Source organism: Danaus plexippus, chromosome Z, assembly GCF_018135715.1.
Source record: "Danaus plexippus chromosome Z, MEX_DaPlex, whole genome shotgun sequence".
In the NCBI taxonomy this organism is placed as follows: domain Eukaryota; kingdom Metazoa; phylum Arthropoda; class Insecta; order Lepidoptera; family Nymphalidae; genus Danaus; species Danaus plexippus.
Window position 1 is genome coordinate 224,531 of NC_083559.1, and position 20,694 is coordinate 245,224.

At 36.7% G+C, this 20,694-nt stretch overlaps 2 protein-coding genes across 14 annotated transcripts in view; both read right to left on the reverse strand.

Moving 5' to 3' along the window:
• LOC116778194 (sensory neuron membrane protein 2-like) overlaps window positions 1-10,819 on the reverse strand; it is a 40,532-nt gene extending 29,713 nt beyond the window's left edge. Inside the window, exons 1-4 of the mRNA XM_032672144.2 lie at window positions 10,391-10,819; window positions 6,623-6,781; window positions 6,008-6,165; window positions 5,707-5,848 (exon numbers count right to left, since the gene is read on the reverse strand). Coding sequence (XP_032528035.1) covers window positions 5,707-5,848; window positions 6,008-6,165; window positions 6,623-6,739 — 417 coding nt within the window. The 5' untranslated portion in view covers window positions 6,740-6,781; window positions 10,391-10,819. The remainder of the gene's footprint in view (window positions 1-5,706; window positions 5,849-6,007; window positions 6,166-6,622; window positions 6,782-10,390) is intronic.
• Window positions 10,820-15,053: 4,234 nt separating this feature from the next.
• Window positions 15,054-20,694, reverse strand: part of LOC116778191 (zinc finger protein zfp-1) — a 38,543-nt gene continuing 32,902 nt past the window's right edge. For 10 of the 13 annotated variants that reach the window (XM_032672133.2, XM_032672130.2, XM_061526074.1 and 7 more), the window contains 10 exons: window positions 19,580-19,674; window positions 18,862-19,058; window positions 18,677-18,781; window positions 18,543-18,579; window positions 18,149-18,323; window positions 17,868-17,958; window positions 17,306-17,437; window positions 16,901-16,918; window positions 16,714-16,826; window positions 15,054-16,579 (listed from right to left, as the gene is read on the reverse strand). In XM_032672133.2, the coding sequence (XP_032528024.2) occupies window positions 16,544-16,579; window positions 16,714-16,826; window positions 16,901-16,918; window positions 17,306-17,437; window positions 17,868-17,958; window positions 18,149-18,323; window positions 18,543-18,579; window positions 18,677-18,781; window positions 18,862-19,058; window positions 19,580-19,674 (999 nt within the window). In that variant the 3' untranslated portion in view covers window positions 15,054-16,543. The remainder of the gene's footprint in view (window positions 16,580-16,713; window positions 16,827-16,900; window positions 16,919-17,305; window positions 17,438-17,867; window positions 17,959-18,148; window positions 18,324-18,542; window positions 18,580-18,676; window positions 18,782-18,861; window positions 19,059-19,579; window positions 19,675-20,694) is intronic. The other 3 variants (XM_032672134.2, XM_061526073.1, XM_032672135.2) reach the window with 3 other exon arrangements.

Below are 20,694 nucleotides of genomic sequence, written 5' to 3' on the forward strand. Positions count from 1 at the left end.
AATATATTGTGACATGTATTTACTATATATATCTTTTTTGATTTCGTACGTTAGCTGTACCTGTCACGACCTGATCTAATGTCATCGATAGATTCAATTTTGAACCCAAATGAGGTTTAATGTGTAATCTGCGGGTAGAGTAGTCTAATTACCGTGTATTTAGAAGTTTGTGTATTGCGATACTTGAACACAAACACGAGGTCTATTGCTTGTATTCGATCGAAACGTTATGTTCCAATTAGTTTGCTCTCGTAGAATCAATACGACAAGAACTTAGCTGTTCGGTAACTGATTGCTCTATGATGTGAACAATAATATATATATGTGTCTATGTCTCGTTTCATTGTACAACAAACACTCTGTCGATGCAAAACCACATTTGCAGCAACATTCAGTCATGCAAAATGTATTTGCTTCGCTGTCTTTCTGTACATTTTAAAGATGAAAACATTCTTGTATTCCCTCGAGCTATACTAGTGCATGCCCGCAGCGTTGCTCGCATGCATACTTAATACGAGGCGCGAGAGGTCAAGCGGCCTCTTACATTCGCTCATAAAAGACAGTTATATCGCACTCCAAACACCCGACATTTAAAGTCTTCTTTTAGCAACTTTTTTCGTATCGTCATATTCTCACGGTGTGTTTTATTCTCGTATGTAGTGACAATCATTAATATACATTAAATCTATATTTATAATAGAGCTGTAGGAGTGTATGTAGGTTCTACTGGAAGACCTGCCTCGCCCGCGAGCCGGGAGACCTGTGTAATGATTTCCCTGACCCACTACCCCACATCATGATCGTCACACTGCAACTTAACGCACGATCTAGTCGCGCTGGGGTTTAAACGCATTATTAAAAAAATAATATTAATTATTTTGCAGCGGTTTTAGTTCGAAATAAAGCCGTTTTAGTTTCACTACGTTCATCGCCGTACTCCTCACAGACACATCTACTATCCTGCATTCCTTATTCTGTTTTCACATTCATGTTGTCAGATAAGAACATTCTGAACACGACACTGATTGTTATCAAGCGTTCATGTTTAATAACTTTTCCACTTATCTTTGAAACAATTATATTTAATAATTAAATCATGATTTTTATCGACACAATATTAAAATGATAGTGTTTAATATGAAAGATATGAAGTAAAAAACAATCGTTTTATGACAAGTGTCACTTCTAACGTCTTTTTTATATACACGATTTCTTTTTATCAAAACCAAAGTAAATAATATATATTTTATGAAGTCAAAAGTATGGTCAGTTAGTCGGAACTGACAAATATTTAAAGGTATTGATTTATAGCTTAAGTGATATTCAAAATTTCTTTTTAAAAAACCCTTTTAGCACAGGAACGCGAGCAGAGCTGGAGTTTTAATTTAGTTAATCAGGAAAATGTATGTCATGCCATCATTGACCGAATAATCGTGTGTGGTTATATCAGATAAATATGTACCTTATCAGTAAAAAACAGAAATTCGCTTAATTAATGTTTTATTACAGCGTAATGTAATTCCGTTTTCTTTATATTTTATTGTAAATGTTCCACTCTCTCGCCATATTTTTTTCTTTTCCTATGTTTGTGGAAGCGGCACGCACCTGCACATTAGCCTCTCATGTTAAAAGTCTGCCTCAACAACCTATTCATTTCACTTACATGACCCGGATCTTTCTACTAAATAATATACCCGCTATTCTCTTAGACCTATATATATATTTGAGATTTTTTTAATTCATTCACTTGTTTGCGCTGAGCTTTGATTAATTTTATGAGTAGAAGATTGTTTTAATGGATTTTTTTTAATCTTTATCGTTAATGTTATGTAATATTAGTGTTCTCAGCGGTTATTAATGAAGCATATTCCCGCCTGTAGTGAGTACATTTGCTGGCGCATACTTACAAGCCGGCTTACCAGAGGATTGATAGGAATTAATCTTAGAACGCATTCGTGCACCATGGTTCTGGCAAGAGACTTATAATACTCAAATATTGTTTTGAGTGTAAGCTGTCATTACGATAACATTTTAGTTTATATAAAATGAATATGCAGTCTTTGAGTAGATTTCGGTAATAAAGTCTTAACAACAATATTTACAGAGCGTCAGTGAGCTATCCGCTAGTTGGAAGTGTTATCGGTGTGTGCGAGTGACGCGCACTGTCTCTGTGTTCAGATGAGTTGCATCTCGTAGCCTGGATACTGGCCGCTACGGGCTGGATCGATCGCCGCGGCCGCCCGGCTCCTATTTAACCGATATGCACTTTGTACATATTTACTACATATTTCGTGTTAAATAGGCATCAAAGAGAGCTCGTATAAGTTTCTCTTTGACGGACATTTGCGGCGTTTCGTTTGACATTTATAATTTTTGTACCGTATTTAATAATTCCGTTTCATGTACGGTTTCACGTGAATTGACTGTTAATTTCGTTACGTGACTATTCCTAAACAACGTAACTCGTTAACGAAGCTCGCAGAAGCGATAGTAACTTGAACTGGATTCTATCATAAAGCTTTTATACAACAGTCAAGTTTCGGAATTTTATAGAGTGTCATAGTTTGTTACTGAAAGCTTTGAGATTACGAGGGCATCCTGAATATCTACAGTCTTCATCTTAAAGTATAGAATGCTCCTCGTAACGAAAACTTACAAGTTGAAGTTTCATTATAAGGTGGCTTTCTAATTTCTCATTGATGCTATACAATTAATTAATTTCCTTTCAAAGAGCACTGTATTTTCCTTTGAGCTAAACTTTTATATGTAGTCACAGAGGTACGGTTGGCTTGTTGTTCACAGCAACTAGACTAGAAGTAAGTCGCTCGCAAACATTCATAATTATATAAATATGGAATAAAATTAGAAAGTTCTAGAATATTAAAACAAAATATAAATTGAACATGTCTCTTAGTACCGCTACGTGTTTTTTACATTAAAGGACAATTGTTTGAATCTTTCTTTGATGCCAATTTTTTTTTCAATCATTCAGAAAATCTCATAACTTATTGACTATTAAAATGAGCCACCGATACTTGTAGAAGATATATCATAATACATTTGATACAAATAATTTATGTTCAGACGATGAGAGCAAGTCTTTGACCTTTACTTTCAAGGTTAGATCGATGTCGAAGAAACCCGAACAAGTGTATAATTTGAGGTGAAAAAACGTTCAGAAAACCTTTAAAAGTACACTTCGCATTCAAAATATTTTCACTATTAATGTTGTTTTTGTTTTATTTACAGAACCAGCTACATCTATTACTATATTAATTCTGGCTAAATCTTTCTGTAGGTACGTCATCGCTAACCTCAACAAAGACAAAGCTAGGTAGAACGATAGTTTTTCTTCGTGAGCTTAGTAACACAGGTTACTTATACGAGCGTCGTATCTAATTAGTTATACAAATAAATACTCACAGATTTATTTTTTCACAACATTTAAGCTTCTACTGTCTACTGAATGTTTTCATTATTAATACCTCCAGCGAGAAAAATCGTAATATTTTTAAGTATTGACAAATACTATATCATAAAAATGATAAATACTTGTTACAATAAAACGAAGGATCTCATTAAGCAATTTTGCAATAAGAAATACACTAATGATAGCGTGGGAAACATGTGCGGGAAAAACTCACAAATTACAAACACAATGAGGACCAACACGTTACTAGAAATAAATTCTGTTGAAGGTAAGGACGAAGTATCGGCCGCGTGGTAAGCTAATATAAGATGATTTTCAATCGTTTCTTTTACTCAAAAACTCTGTTTGAATAATATTTGAGTTCCTAAAAACGGGTGAACCCGTACGTAAATGTTATAGGTAGATAGAATACGAGGTCTATGTGATATATTTAATAACATTCTGTGAGACATTATCGGTTTGGTAAAGACATTTTCCATTCGACATCGGTTCGTTGCTCGTGTCTTTAAAGCGCTGCAAATAATATTTTATTTTCGTAACAAATCACAGAATAAAATGTCGCAAAGCATATATATATATACATATTTTATAAAAGAGTATGTCATTTTTTTGTACCCACTGTTTGACTTGTAAAATATTCAGAATTAAGTAGCCCCAAATATATTTTAATAAAAATATGGTTTCGTTTCTGAACTGTATGATTCATTTTACTTTTCCTAATGCTAATTTGGAATAGCAATCAATTTGTATCGCATAACTCCTATTGCAATCGCACTTGTACATATATTAATAAAGTTAACTTAAGAACTTTTGTTAATCGCAAATAAATCTCGCAATGCCATAGGTAACGGTCACTCGCTGGTGATGACTGTTCTGTGTACTAATTAATGCCCAGCACGTATCTGTGCTTCTTTCTTCGACATGATAATAAATATTCTATCCGTAGAAGATGTATTACAATACTTCGAAGGCTTTAAACATGAATACGGTGTCATTTAATGGCGTCACGGCTCAAGTCAGATGATTTTATTAAAGCTAAGGCAAATTGTTATCTTGATAATATGAAAACAATTAACTTCCATGTTAAATGAATCAAGTAACAATTTATTTTATATATTTTGCTCTCCTTGTTCCAGGCAGGGAATTAAAAGCAAAGAGGTTACTCTGAACATCTAATTATAATAAGTAAAAGGCACGGTCTACTACAAAGAGAATTGACAGCATTGTTTTAATACAACAAAGAAGGTTCTGTGGAATAGTTTATTTATAATTTATACTATATATATATTGGTTTTTATACAAAACCTAACTCATACACTCATACCACACCCACTGTGCTTTGTTTTCGTAGCTGTTTCGTATCTCTGTTCGTGAGGAACACTGTATTGAACACGATATTATCATCAATATTGACTGCCCGTAGTTAATATAATAAACTATTCACTGCAATTTATATTTTAATCTTCAAATGACATTTCTGAGATATTCTACTAATGAGGGTCTCAAATGTTGAAAACTTTCAAATGTACACACATACACACATACACACATACATATATACACACATACACACATACATATACACACACACACACACACACACATACACACATATAATATTCTGTGAAATGTTTTGCGTATCAACATTTCGTAATTATTTGTTGCAGCTTTTCGTATTTACCAGAAACGTGAGTATTTAACAGAAAGTTTAAAGGAAAAACATTTCCAGTGCCGTGAAACCCGCTGGCGTATTTTATTAAATTTCATGAATTTTCCGTTGCACATTTTGTATTATATATATTCTGGGTACTATGTAACCGAGATCCGGTATATGTGAAGTGAGTTTTTGGAAGAGTTTGTTTATTCAAAATGGGTTTATAATAATAAAAAATAATTAACCAATATGAAATGGTGACCTGACAATAATGTCATATTATGAGCAGCTAAGCAGGGTGTGGCTGTCTGTTTGTCAATGTCATCTCAAAGTATTTCTTTATTCAGCTTCTTCGATCATACTGGTTTCAGGAATTGAGATACAATCTTAGAAATATGCATTCGCTTTACAATGAAGTGCAATCGAGATATGGTAGCATATTTTTGTGTCACCTATAATGTTATGATTAAATAGATGGATTGAGTCTATTAGCTAGTACAGGGCGATGCAACGAAATACAGTCATGGCGCAGAACTATCTCGGCCAGAGAACATAAGTTAGGTTATAGTCGCACCTGAAGACCTTATCATCGTTAATAAATATTTCTTTCTATAAAACTCACGTGGAAGGCTACGTTCGCGATGGTGACCCGGTCGTCTTCAGTCAGGGGATAGGAAGCCTCAGGGTCGAACTCAAACTGGTCTCGTCGGCGGTAAGTGATGCTGTCTTCACCCATTTCCTCGATCTCACGTGTCTGAGTAAGTCTGGAGCATAACTTGCATTAAGTATAATGTTTTGAGCCCGTAATTGTGAAGCTTCCAGTTCAAAGGATAATTTTTATAACAGTGAAATACACAAAAACAATTCAAATGTAAATATACGGTCGCTGGAAATCCAATAAGCTTAACATGCTGTTCGCTCACTTGTAAACATACGGGCCGACTTCGGTGACGACGGGGACTCCGCCGTTGAGTACCACGTCAGCATTGCTCACATTGAACAGTCGGACGTTGAAGGTGAGCGGGAAGGGAACCTCCTCGAAGCGATCAAACTGTTCCGTTTCATTGATGAGCACCACCTCCTGGACGCGCCGGTGCGGAGAAATCACGTTAGATAACAAACATTGCAATATCAACGCAAAACAATATCCTTATCTGTGACATATCGTTAGTTCAGGAACTAAAAAGTCGATGTTGTATACAACGATTTACTGCATTAAAATTCTTCGTATTTACAAAGTAGTCTGTATTATCTCAGTATGCCTTATTTAAATTGGTTATTTGGCCCCAGTGGGTACATCGTTATCAAAAATTCTAATCATTGTTAAGTAACAAAATCATAATAAGTAGATCAGAATTTTATAATGACATAGATTATAATTTAAGTACAGAGATAATATTTATTAAAAAATATTTTACAATAATAGAAGGTCTATATTTTTTTTTTCATATAAAGCTTTGTTTTATGTAAAGTTTAAAGTTCATCTAAGGTACGTCAACTTTATTTTAATGTTGTTGCTCATATATACGTATACTCACACTCTCTATGACACCGTCTATGATTCCCGGGACTACTCCGAAGGCTACAAACGAGCTGACTGCCACCAGCACCAGTCCCCCCAACAAGCTCACCATTCCGCAAGCAAAGTTACACATTTTGCCAACAATAGCCCGCTGTGGCCGGTCGGTTAGTCAATACTGTTTATTGTAATTGTGATAATGTTCACTAATTGATATAAATTACTTAATATTATAGGGTTCTGTGGATGACCTGTCTCTTAAAGATTCAGCTCGGCTGATAAGAAGTCGCTTCAGTGGAGCGACTTAAATATATTTTATACCGAGTCCTTTGAACGGAACTTTTAGATTAAAAAAATATACTTTTCGCTGTATTTATCGCAAAAACGTGCACATCATAAAAAGGCAACGACATACGGAACCACGCGAACTTAATATTACCTCGGATTATTGTAATCAATTGCAACATTAATTATTTGCTAATAGCGATAATACGATTTGTTAATGATTGCTAAAGAAAATGTCACACACACAAACCGTAAGAAGAAAAGATAAATTAGGAAAAAAAAAACAAAATACCTTGTGTTTTAATGTTATTTGGATGGTAGCAATTAAACAGAGTGAGCAAGAGCCAGTGCAATGGGAGGACTTATCAAACTACTCATCATTTGTATTGATCATACATCAAAGGCATTTACTGTCATCAGTCATCAGTCAAATGCAGAAGAAAATTAAAACTACCACTTATAATCATCGTGGAAAGCATTCCAGGATGTAATAAATAAAATCCTATAAAGTGAATTGAATTAAATTAGGGTTATCTTGAGGCTTAGCGATGGCCCAAATGAGTGCGTGTTAGTAAATCGATAGCGAATCGATCGGTGTGACGCGGGACGCGTTGCTATAAAGTTAGCGAGAAATAGATTTTTCATTTCGAAAATCTTATGTCATCCACATCCTAAATCTAAATCAAAGTCTGTAAAGAATCGACAATATAATCATATTGACTTTTCGATGACAAGTTAATTAAAATTAAAATGAACCAACAGACATCGTTAACTAAACATTTCACTTTGAACTTCTCGTTTAAATGGAGAATATGCATTTGATGCATATGTTACTTCCGTTGGCGGGTGTGACAAACAAACACAATGGCAATTATTAATCCAATAGATAGTATTTTAATGAAGATTACTATCAATATAGGTCTTTTAATATACATTCCGTGCATAAACTTTATGATTCAAGAAACACTGAATCAAAAACACTCGTCCCAGGAGTTTTATTTGGTTAAGTCTCTGAGTGTCTTTGTTCCAGCTCTAAATGCTATTAGCGTGCGAACAAAGACACTTAGAGACATTTTTAAACGATCGATAATCTACACGGAGTGTACCAGAATCAAAATATATTAAATAATAAAAGTATAGTGTGTTTTTCATTCAGTTTTTCATAAATACGGATAAGAAAGTAGTGTATTCACTATGATATTGCTCGCTATCTCTGATATAATATTTTTTTATCTCTTATATTGATAAGGTTAGGTTACGATTATTAAGAAAATATATTAGAAAAATATATGAAAGTAGATTTGATTGTATATGTTCTATGAGAGTCAACAAAAGTATAGCGCACATTACATAACAAATGTTCAAGATTTAATCAGGTATGGAATTTATTTTGTCCGATAAGATTTTCATATACCGTGTACCAAATCGGATTAAAAAGAAATCATATGATAAATTCACGTGTCCGGCTATCGATCGAGTGGGACAGTTCTCTGTGTACATCTGTCACAAACATTACACAAGGACACGTGAATGTTTGTAGGATAAACTAAAGCCCTAACAGCGAAACTATCAGACCTTAGATCGTTAAATTGGAATTTTGACGAACGGATTTAAAAACGCGGACTGACACGAAATCGTTTGAGCTATAAAAAACTGCAATATAAGTAAAGTCGGATCTCTTTATTAGTTCAACCTTTTCCATTGCGAATTCAATTATTAATCCGGCGTCATCCTTGCGGGCTGTAATTTAATTTTCCGTCGATGAAAGCGGCTTCACGGAGCTGAAAAACATCGTGTAGTTGGTATTTTTTTTTAGTTTATTTTAATTTAACCATAAAGTATTAAGAGTGACCTTTTAGCGCTTCGTCTCTTTGAGTCTTATAACTAACGATGTTAAAGTTCTATGTAAAAATTAATTATAAATTCTTTTCTCCGTCCACTCTCTCCGGCGGTTCTCGTAATAAGCAATTTGATATTTTGTAATATTTTATTCTCAAGAATAGATTATAAATTGTATTTTATTATTCATGAGCTTCTTAAAAGGTCATTTTATAGCGACACTATCTTGATTACGCATTTCTATCGTATATAGACCAGTCACTCCATGAGTTTATATGTAAAAATGAAGGAAGGTTTTGTACGGTTGAATAAAATTTATGTGTCTTACCAGTTCTACTGCGATAAATATTGTAAAATTTACTGTGATCCGTATCATAAACAAGTATCTGAAGAACTTTCTCGACCTCGCAAAATAGAATCAAAGTATATGTGTTATATCATACAAAATTCTAATTTTATTTGATTAATTTAAAGTTATAATTGGTCGTAAGTGAAAACCAAAGAGCCTGTTATATGTACCCAACACTTCACAGTTTTATTTTCGTCCATCTATCGTAATGTCGCATTACAACCAACCAGCCAGCCAATCAGCGAATGCATCTATCCTCTGATCGATTATATTACTTACCAACTGTGTCCACAACCCCTTATTTACACGAATGAATTAAATAATTCTTTTTAAGAGACTGATGGACGAAAAGGCAGCGTGTAGAGAATATGGTGATTATATTAAAAATTTTATTTCATTTCATCTCTTTTTGTATCTGTTAAGTTAGTCTGTAACGCGGTTCGTGTCTACAATTGGTTATATTAATTCAATATTTTTTTAGATTACGGTTTCATTAATTAATAAATAGGCCTAACAATGTTAATATATATTGCTAGTGCTTGTCCGCGACTCCATCCGCGTCGATTTTCGTTTGGGGGAAATTAACAATGTTGTCATAAAACAAGGGATTTCAACTGGCAGCGAAATCTATCGTCTGGGCTATATGACTTCATACAAAATACGACATCAGTACAAAGTGTTTAAAAAATAATATTATATATCTTTATATAGCCTATATTTTATACATATGTTTATATATAATTGCAAAATACTATTATGATACCTCTAGTATTTTTTACGGCCTGAGTAACAAACTTATTCTTTTGTTATACTCGTATGTATATAAGCTATTCCTTATTCGAATAACCGGCTAATGGTAACAAATATAATGTCAAATTTGTCAGAATCAGTTAAACCATGATGAAAATTTTGTATATGCTTTTATTAAAAATATATAAATGTGTTAATACGCATATAGTAATAAATTATAGTAAAAGATTCTTATTATAAATTTAAACAATGTTAATATAATGTCAAATATATTCGCATATTTTCATGACACATAGTTTATGACGGTTGAATGATCATCTGGATATTCATTTATTTATATATTTATATATAGTTGTTTAAACCGTTTTATATAAATCTAGATCGTTAGGGTTAATGTCCTATATATCTGGCCTGGATACCAGCTCCCGGCCCTGGAGCGTGCCCCCCCCCCGCACTCCCCGCCTACCTCTCACATAATTTAAACAAGCTTTTATTTTGCTATATATTTGAAGCGTTATTTATTTTATTTAATATATAATGTATTTATCCAATAGCTGTATTTACCTTTAATTTCCTATAAACACGTGGAGCGTTCTACACATTAGACTTAAAGTAGTTTTGTCATTCTAGCCACAAGTGTTCCGTAAAGACTCGCTTCTTTTCGTTCAACACTACCGAATGTGAAATATTTCCGCTTGTCGACATAAATCTTTTCAAAGTTCTATCTGAAGGCAGTATTTCGTCTTTAAAGAACAAAAGAATTGTAATTCAAGAAAAATATAATTTTTGTTACTTAAAAACTTCAATAATCGAATTTGCTTAGCATAAAACCGGCACGGAGTTAATTCTATCCTTAGTGTTGTTTAATACTTCATTGTTTCTAAACACTGATCGTCTATATTTTTTTAATTTTATAATATTCTAACCATCGTTCAAATTCACTACACGACATAATATCTGTTAGTATCTGGAGTAACGTTAACAAGCGATAGTTACGTTTCTTTATAACAATAGGACTGGTGTGAATTATACATGTATTGTTTATTTATTTTTTGATATTAACAATGACCTTGGTAACGTTGGCATTGTTTGCGGCGTACAGAAAGTACATAGTTATTTTGATTTATAAACTCACAGAGCTATAGCTAGCCCGTTCAATACCCACACGGGTGGATTGTTGTGACCACAGGTCTGATGTTTCGCGCGAGGCCTAGTTTGAGTCCCTCGTTTACTTTGATATCATTTTATCATCAAACAATTACTGTTTGATAGCACGATCATTGTGGCAACACCGGGTTTATGTGATCTAAAACATAAAATCGTATTCAAAATACGTTTTTGTTTGCCCTGATGTATGGAAAACCTTGAGTATCCATGTGTGATGATAAACCATGTTGGCGCGGATCTAAACTCATAGTGCGAAACGAACCAGTAGAGACTCTTCATACAGAGCAGTGTTAGTTAAGACAGTCACAGAGAAGGAATTTAAAAGGTAATCATAAGAAGTCAAAAACTATATAATAGGTACACAAAACAGCTCCGAATGTTAGATGTTGTACAAAAAAAATTGGTTATTCTCATCAACGACTGTACCTGTCCTCTGAGTTTTCATCAATAGTCTTTGAGAAAAAAAAATATGTATATCATTGTTTCTAGGTTATTGATTAAAACTAACGATAACTTAATTTGAATAACTGTGTGAGGCCTTCTGTTTTATCCGGAGATTGGAGAATATTGACAATGTTAATGTTCAATTTATCGGTACGTTTGTATACCAAAGACTGTTCTATATTTGTAGCTGTGTTATACAAGAATGGCTCGAGGCTGGACCACCCCGTCCTGGTGTCAATTACAGCTGACCGCAGCTCGGACAGAGACTCCAACGATTACTGTACTATACATTGTATTAACATTCACTATATCAGTTATTGATTATGTTCGGCTGGGCTTGTTTAAATTAGGATCACAGGCGGATACCTACTCAAAGTTACATACAGCAATCCCCTGGGATTTTACAGTTAACAATGATGACACTGTTTTAATTTATTCACTGACCAAGAGGTGATAACTCGCCGAATGACATAATTACGTAGCTTTGTGGTATCTAGACGGACAGAGTCGAGCACAAAACGTTAATATACATGGATTATATCATAAAGGAAAATATTCGAGAATAGATTTTCTAGATATTTTTTCAGCGTTTAATATATTTTGCTCTATTGATTTCACGCGAACCGATTAACGTCCTTATTAAGTAGGTCATTCATTAATAAAATGCTTTAAAGCAGAGCGCATCACCGAGTCTGTATTAAAATTATAAATTATATAATAAAAAAAATACATTACCAAATGATAAATGGAATATTAAAGTTTTTTATTTCATTTTATTTTGGTTCATTTTAATTAAATCCAGCAACGACTTATCCTTTATAATATACAATATACTTAGGCATACCTACTTTGTCTCCTTTTGTATTTTCATACAATATTTTGTAGTGCTGTGGTTGTTTGGAGGAGTGGGAGCAGTTTCTTCTATTAGTAAACCACTCGTAGAAGGAGATCTTGAATGGGAAAAGTATTCTGTTTTGTGTGGAGAAGCACCAAAAAAATTTAGGGGTCTTTCAAATAACTTATAATAACTTTAGTTAAAGTTTTACTATTTCGATGTTATATTTTAACTTATCTGCAGGTGTATTCTATACTCCGGTGTAGCTAAGAGATGGCTTTTGTTTATCTGAATTGTTCAGTAACATTATTTTATCAGCTCTAATGCAAGTGTTGCTATCTAATTCTTTTTATGTTCAATTTGTAATTCCTTGCTTTCAGCGACAAATGACAATTAAAAGGATTTGCCTTGTAGATATCTATTAGACTACACTTAGTCATTGTACGAAATAAAATACCGCATTTGTCCCATATTTATTTTTTTATATGTTTATTTACAGTTATAGAATAGAATTTTACTAACTTTATCGCTGATATGTAAATTTTTCATTAAACTTGAAATAATAATTAATAAAATGATTTGAGAATACGTATATTATAGGAATGACAAGGTTTTAGCATATTCTCTAAGACATTTTAATTCGTCTCGCTAAAGTTTTGACGTTGCGATGTGTCTAACTCTGCTTCTGTCTAAGGCAAGCCTCCGATTTGAACAGTGAACTGTTCTATTTGATCAATGAACTGTTGTCAACAATGAATTCCGCTCTACTAGAATCCATTAAGTCAATACTAACACTATATAGAAGCTTATTAAGATATTATTTTATTTTTGTATGCTCTGAACAATATAATATTGGAACCGTCAACATTTTTAATCCTATTGATGAGTAATACAGATGATAGAGCCAATTATTATACTTAAATATACCTACCTACTTAGGTATATGCGATTTTTATGGAAGAATATTTTTATCGAGGAATTCTCGATAATGACCTTTTTAATCCTTTTTGTTCCGATAACAGTAATCCTCTTGTATAGCGTCAGTACCAGGTACTAGATAATTAGGAATTTAGCAGACTCCGAACGTGGGATGCGTTCGCTGTAAAATATGATCCACGCAAAGTACGTGCATTTCAAGTTAGGGTTGGAGATGTCTGTATTTGACTAGACATGCTATACAGTATGTGTAGAACATTCCATTACTGTATAGTTTGTATAGTATTTTCTAAACCGCTCGATCAGCACAAATTAATTTAAAATGATTTATCCGACAGTCGACGCACTCCGGATTAATCGGATTCGAAGCGCATTGATAAACGGATTTTTATTAGCCTGAGCTGGTGCGTCCCTAACTAGATTAGTACAGCCCGAGGAACGAGTAGGGTTCATTAAATAGGGGGCCAGGGACGAAAATTACACCGCTCACAAACACGTTCTAAATTAATCGATGGTTTAATGAAGAGAGGCTGTTAGCGTTGTTAGTTCCAAAGCTTCTCCGTCTATTCAGCTAAACTCAATATATATGGCTGTTTACAACACGAAACAATTAATTCATAACTTTCTTTTCTTTTTACGTACAAAGCTCTCCGCACAATACTACTAGTAACTTTAATATTCTTAATTGTTCTGCTAACTCGGGTTATATAAATGTATTGTTTCATTCGTGTTTTTAAAGACGTCGTTGTTTGAATTTCTCAGTATATTGTCTGCTACTACAAAAGGAAATTCTGTATTGTATAAAAATGTAACATAATACAATTACCTAAAACCTTTTCTTTGTATATTTTATTAAAAAGCTGATTTTAACAATTATTTTTATATTGATTGTAGGTAATGTTCAATTCAGTTGTTTTCTGTTCAACCTCATTAGTAGAAAGGTAATCCTCTAATAAGTACGAAGGTTTTGTTATATGTTACTTGTTTTTACTACTTAACTACTTATTGTGGTGTTTCAAAGTAATGCGACTTCTACATCTAGCTGAGAGACCATTATATTTTACTCAGGGCTTCAGTGTAGTTGCTGCGGTTTCAAAGCACATACTACAGATGTCGCTACTGGTATACAATTTGTTTTAATACATTTTTTAAATTTCTCTCTTCGCTCAAAATAATGTAATTCACCGAAAAAGGCTATCATAGATATGTTATGTATTCTTTTTCTTCTTCTGTTTTTTGTTAATTATAATATTTTCTGACTTTTGTCGCCTCGATTTTTCCTCGAAACTAAAGTTAATTACCTTCCTGTATACATCTCACTCGTTGTAGTAACTGCATTAGCTCGTATAATATGTATTATATTATTTTAAATTGTCTTAATGTTTTAAGCATGTTATTCGCTTGTCTAAAAGTCACTGGTTCGTTATTAATTATTTTATGTCTAATTTGCATCGGACTGAGTTATATTGCTTTGTAATGTGAACTATTATTTTTTAAACAACCTTTGAATCGTGTGACGTGTCATTCTTGTTCTGTATTTACGTGATCATTTTCGCTGTTCTTAATTTCAGCCTGGCTTCCAATAACAGTGACAGATAATAAGTGATTTAGTCTCACATAATAAGTAATGCTCATAAATTCAAACCCTACCGAGGCGACTATAGACAGCGATGCTGTTTTAATACTTACCTGTAATCTTTATTCATTGATCGGATCATATTATATATCAAGAGCATTGTTATGTTGTACCGAAGTCACGAGGTCGATTAATTTTCCTTTAGGCATTATTTACATCTAGCAAGTAAAATAGTTCATGTTTGTGCGGGGAAGATTTTTTAAATAAAATTTTACGACATTTATAACGTTTATTAGCATCACTACAGTGTTTTGGTTGTCGACACACGAAGACGTGCCACCGAAATATTACAAGCCATAAGCTATACGGAACCTTAGAAGGGTCACTCAGACGGGACAGTGCGTTGTATTATACGTATACATACGTGTATATTACAACAATTTAATTTACACAGAGGTTGAGACTTATAGCTGGAGAGAGGGTGGGGGAGTGGGAGGGAAAGGGGGGGAGATCTTTAATATTCATAAAGTACAGACTATATTAAAAATGTTGCAACTACAACTGTCTGATATCACTTAACTAGCGTGTCATAACAGTTAGGGCTTCGACACAGACGGACAGACGGGCAGAGGGGCAGACGTGCGGGCACGGAGATACCTGATAAATACATGACTATCCATATATCTGATGTGTACTGGAGAGACAATGTGACCGTCGCCGAGCCGGCGTTGTCTTTACAACATTAAATACTGATTAACACACAGGCTGAGGAAGAGTCCGTCGAATAAATAATGAAGACTTAATCAACAACTGTTGTTAACATTTAAACATACACAGAGACGACTCTACACTCTTATGTTCATTGCAGGCACACGAGAGCAAGCAATGGCTGATTATGACTATTAAAATATTATGAGACACGGATACTACATCTACGTACATGTCCATCTATATACTCGTATAACTCAACAACTACAACATCTAGACCGCCGGCCGTTACAACTGTTTAGAACATTCGGTGTACAGACATATTACTTACATACAGACAGTTTTAACGTCAGATTCTGTTTTCGACTTAATTCCTACAAACATTTAGCCCAAGGATCACACACATGTAGATACATTTCAATATATGTATGTGTGCGTCACACATGTCATTGTCAGTTACATCCGGTGAGCGTGTTGCGTCACGTCCTGTATAGATAGAGTGTAAGGTCCGGTGTTCGTGTACTGGACACGCGTGGGTCACGTCCGGGTGGTGCACGTATATATGCGTGTTACATCTTACGTACTAATCAATGTGTGCTCGTAACTATATAGTACAAAACAATAATGAGAACCAGTGTCCTATGATAACTATGAATTAATAACAACGTAACGATGATGGTGTTCAGTAGTCAGCCGCCAGTATGGCGTCGATGGAGAAGTCGCTCCTGGCTCGCCTTCGCTGCTCCAGTACTATGAAGGCCCTGACCGTCCGCAGGGCTCCGTGTCCGTTCTCGTCGGGGCCGCCGAGTCGCCCCGCCGCGGGGACTACAGCGCCCGCCGCCAGCCCGCTCGGGCCGGGCTCCCCGGGCAGGGCGTATCCGTGAGCCCACCTCACCTCTCCCGGCCCCAGCACCCCACCACCCGGCCGGTAAGCACGGTCCACATAGTCCATATCGCTCACATTCTCCACGTCGACCATGTCGGTGTCGGCCAGGTCGCCGTACTCGCCGCCTCGCCGGCTGACGGACCCCCCCCCGCCGTACGCTGTATTTCAGCTGGGCTTCTGCTGCATCTCGCGCATCATCAGCTGCGGAATGACAGACTGGCTTGATTTTTTGTTTGATAAAACCAACAGAATAACAGCAGTATCTTCTAGCTATATATGTTATGACAATCAACTGGAGCACTTATTATATATAGAGGTATATTTGTTATCATTACCTGATGTCGATCGCAGGCTACATTGTCAGCTGGTCGTCCCGGGACGGAAGGAGCCCTCAGGCCTGATCCGTTCTCGCGAGCGCATCTGACTGGCTCGCCGGGTCCACTCACCACTGAACACAAAGCCAGCATTAACGCGACCGCCACTCATTTATACATATATGTATATACAAACATATATACTTACTGTTCTGTTTATTAACGTCTAGCATGTACAAACAAAACACGGTTAATATATTTCGCAGGTGTCATTGTTATTGTTACAACACTATACGTCCTAAGCATCAAACATAACATCGAGCGGGTCGCTTCTATGTTAAAATCAATTTTTAAACTTCGCAAAGCAAAACTCTAACGAGACAAACTTCAACACAATCACGAAGCGCCAACTGCGGACTGTGGACTGTCTGTTATAATTGAACAAGGCGGAGTTCACACAAAAAACGTGCCGTTGATTGTGAGGCCGCGCCGGCGACAACTTTCGTAATTAAAAGTTGCCACAATCGTTGACGGTGACTATTATAACAAGCAACGAACCGTTGGCGGAGATCAGTTTGTCTGGTGTGATGCAAGGGCTGAGATGTATACTCACCAGCTAGTGGTATAGCGAGGCGTGCGTTCACGGCCAGCAGGTGGTCCCTCCTCTGCAGGAGATTGCCGACGTGCTCCTCCAGGCGGACGTTCTCCGTCCGCAGCTGGTGCAGGCAGGACAACAGCGACGCTACTGCGCACACGCTCTATTATACTTAACTCTGTGTGGTTAAACTATTCTAGCCGGGGACATACACACAGAGGAAGATCTTCCCGACACTCTACTAGAACACGTGTACAGTCTTAGACTTGATAGAAATTTATCACCAAAAAAAACCAGATCGAGTGACTATTGAATTAATTAAAATCAGTTTAATGCACTGTGTGTATCCCATACAAAAACCATTATTGCTCTAATTTTTCTTGCATGTTCTTGCAAATATTCTTGCATGTAACAAAGCCAGTTAAAGTATATAACATAAGACGTGTTGTGTTTACAAGCATTGAATCTGCTCTGTGACGTCATCTATCTAATTTTACACTAGGTTGTAGAGTATATTAAGAGAAGGCTTGACAGCTCGGTGTGACGTCTGTATGTTAAGCCATTAATATCGATTGCTTACTGTCGAAGTGCTGTGCTTGTTCCATGAGGAACTGCGAGCCCTGTTCCCATTGTCGCTCGAGGAGCTGATCCAGGCTTTGAGCACCGGATCTCTGTGAAGGCAGCGGGATATATATATAATTTTATATTTTTTTTTCTTCAAACTTGACTGGCTCTGATGCCTAGTGCTGTATATATTTTTCGGGATCGGCTTCTAGTGAAATGTAACCATCGAACAAGTTTCAGAAGTATACAAGTCCGGAGACGGCGCTGTGTCTACGGTTGTTTCGATCCATATCTTACCGGAGCGGCCTTGTTGATGAGGGGCGGCGGTATGGGCGTGTCAGCTGAATTGACGGCGCCGGCCGCGTGGGCAGCCAGCTCGGCCGTCAGCTGCTCCTGGAGACGAGCCGCCGCTCCGCTCTCCGGGTTCAGCTCGTTACCGAGCATATGAGGAGCCGAGCAGTTCACACCCAACCTATGCACCATGATATATGACAATGGATTCTAAAATAATCTCTATGCTATCGAGTGCCTTTCAATGCAAAGTTATTCTGACCAGTGTAAATCACCGCTTAGTGTTTCAATATATCTTTTGTTCCTATTAATATAATTGTTAACACTGACTCGGGTCACGTTTTTTTTTCTATGATGCTCCTATGTGAAGCATGTATGTGTAATGATTGTATTTACTTACTTGTGTTCCAATTTAGGTTTCAGCGGTCTCTCGGAGCCTGGATCAAGAAAAAATGATATGAGTATATAAATATGAGTTCATGTCCGTGTAATGTATAGCACCTATCGGTGGTAAACGGTAATGTATGTAAATACCGGGCGAGCTCGGAGGAGAGTCTTTGATTGCCTCGTGATACACGGGCGGCGGGGTCGGCTGGGGTCCCCTCCGCATCCCGCTCAGGTTCTGAGCTGCGGTTGACTCTGCACACATACGGACACAACATAATGATAGCTAATACTGGCATCGCTCTGTAGTTTATAGAATACCAATCGCTACATACGCATCGGCGGTGGCGGCGGGGTGTTCGCCGTGGACGTGGCTAGTGCTGCTCTCTTCTTGTTCCGTAAGGCTGGCGGTATGCCCATATTCGCCATGTTTGCCATGTTCGCCATATTAGCCATGTTGGCCATATTGGCCATATTGGCCATGTTGGCGCCGACGAGCGCCTCCTTGCTGGGCCCAGCTATACCGCTCACACTGAGACCACAACGTCCATCATTAAACACGGTTTATGTATTGTGTTAATTCGCAAGCCGGCCGGTCAACTGATCAGCTGACGGGGGTCGTTGACCGTTTGTCACAATTGGTCGCGTGTAACATAACACCGACTAATACACAAACGTACACGTATATAATATACATGCAATAATCGCACAGCAACTTATTGGTTATCATAATAATAATTAATGTCGTATCAAATGCGTGTCTCACTATATTATACATATTTAAAATATAAAGTAAGTATAGTGTGAGAGCATAACTCGCATCAAAAGCCGCCCAGCATCACTTAGTCAACTGTCCTTTAGTTTGACGATGTGAGATGTATTTTTTGTTTACACACGATGGAGACAAACAGTGCAGAGATGGCTCGAGTAATGTTAAGGGTCAGTTTAATACAGTTCAATCAGTGCACGATACTTAATACGCGTACATAACACATTGTTCACTATGTTAGTATGAGATCGAGCACAGCTTACATGATGATATAATATACTGACCCGGGTTTGTTTGGATCCTGTAGTTCGTAGGAGACGTTCAGACCGCCCCAGGACCGAGCGTGGGGTGAGTGACTCAGCCCCGACTCCATCGCCACCTGTTACAGGTAAGTCGCATTGAGATAAACAGATCACAACGTCCCTGGCCACGAGAACACAGTAATATAGAATGCGAGCTTTCACAACGGCTACTGCATAGAATGATACGAAATTAGTTCAGCAACAGTGACCGACCAACTTGATGTAACACGTCTTATTATTATTAGTGCATAATATACAAAGAATACCTCATCAAGGAGAGACGACTGCTATTAAGTTAACTGACGTAAGTTGAACGATTCGTAACACGGCCAACTATAGTTGATACAGCTCCGTTCACGATGGTGTCATAATAAACGAGAGGCCGGTGAATGAAATCTTTGGAGGAGAGTGTGCGTGTACAGAGACGAATCTTCAGCTGACGAGATATCAACACAATGTATCGAGACGAGTAAACGACACACGATACACAAACACAAACACGAACACGAGACACAAAACAAAACACTTATTAAATATAAAGTTCACAGATCGTTACACTGTTACATAAAACAGTCAGTGAGTTAGTCACGTGGTGTTATAATATAACAGTGACCAGTGGCAGCCGTCAGGGGTAAGACATGACGCGAGCAGATGGGGACAACCGCCGCTCGCGGAGATCGACACGTGAATGGCGACCCGGCAGGTAGTCGGTCAGGTAGGGATGTATACACTGGGGTGCACCGAGGGTGCAGCGAGGGTGCATCGAGGGTGCAGGGTGATGCACACGTCGCATCTCGACGTGAATAATCTCAGATGTTCCAACACTTAGAATGTGTTGCTCGCAATAATATCATTGTGTCACATTAAGTAGTAACGTCAACAACTGACACATGTGCGGCTCACACAGCCACGAACGTTTCAATTAACATTTGTTTAGTTAAACAAATGACTTTTTTGTTTCTACGCTCGCACGTGGACCACGGAGGAGAGCGGGCCGGGGGGGAGACGCGAGATGCTTTGATGTACGATTTCAATTTTATATTAATGCGATAGTAAGCATTGACTCGTATTTTTCTTGTTCAATGAATTCGTCACAC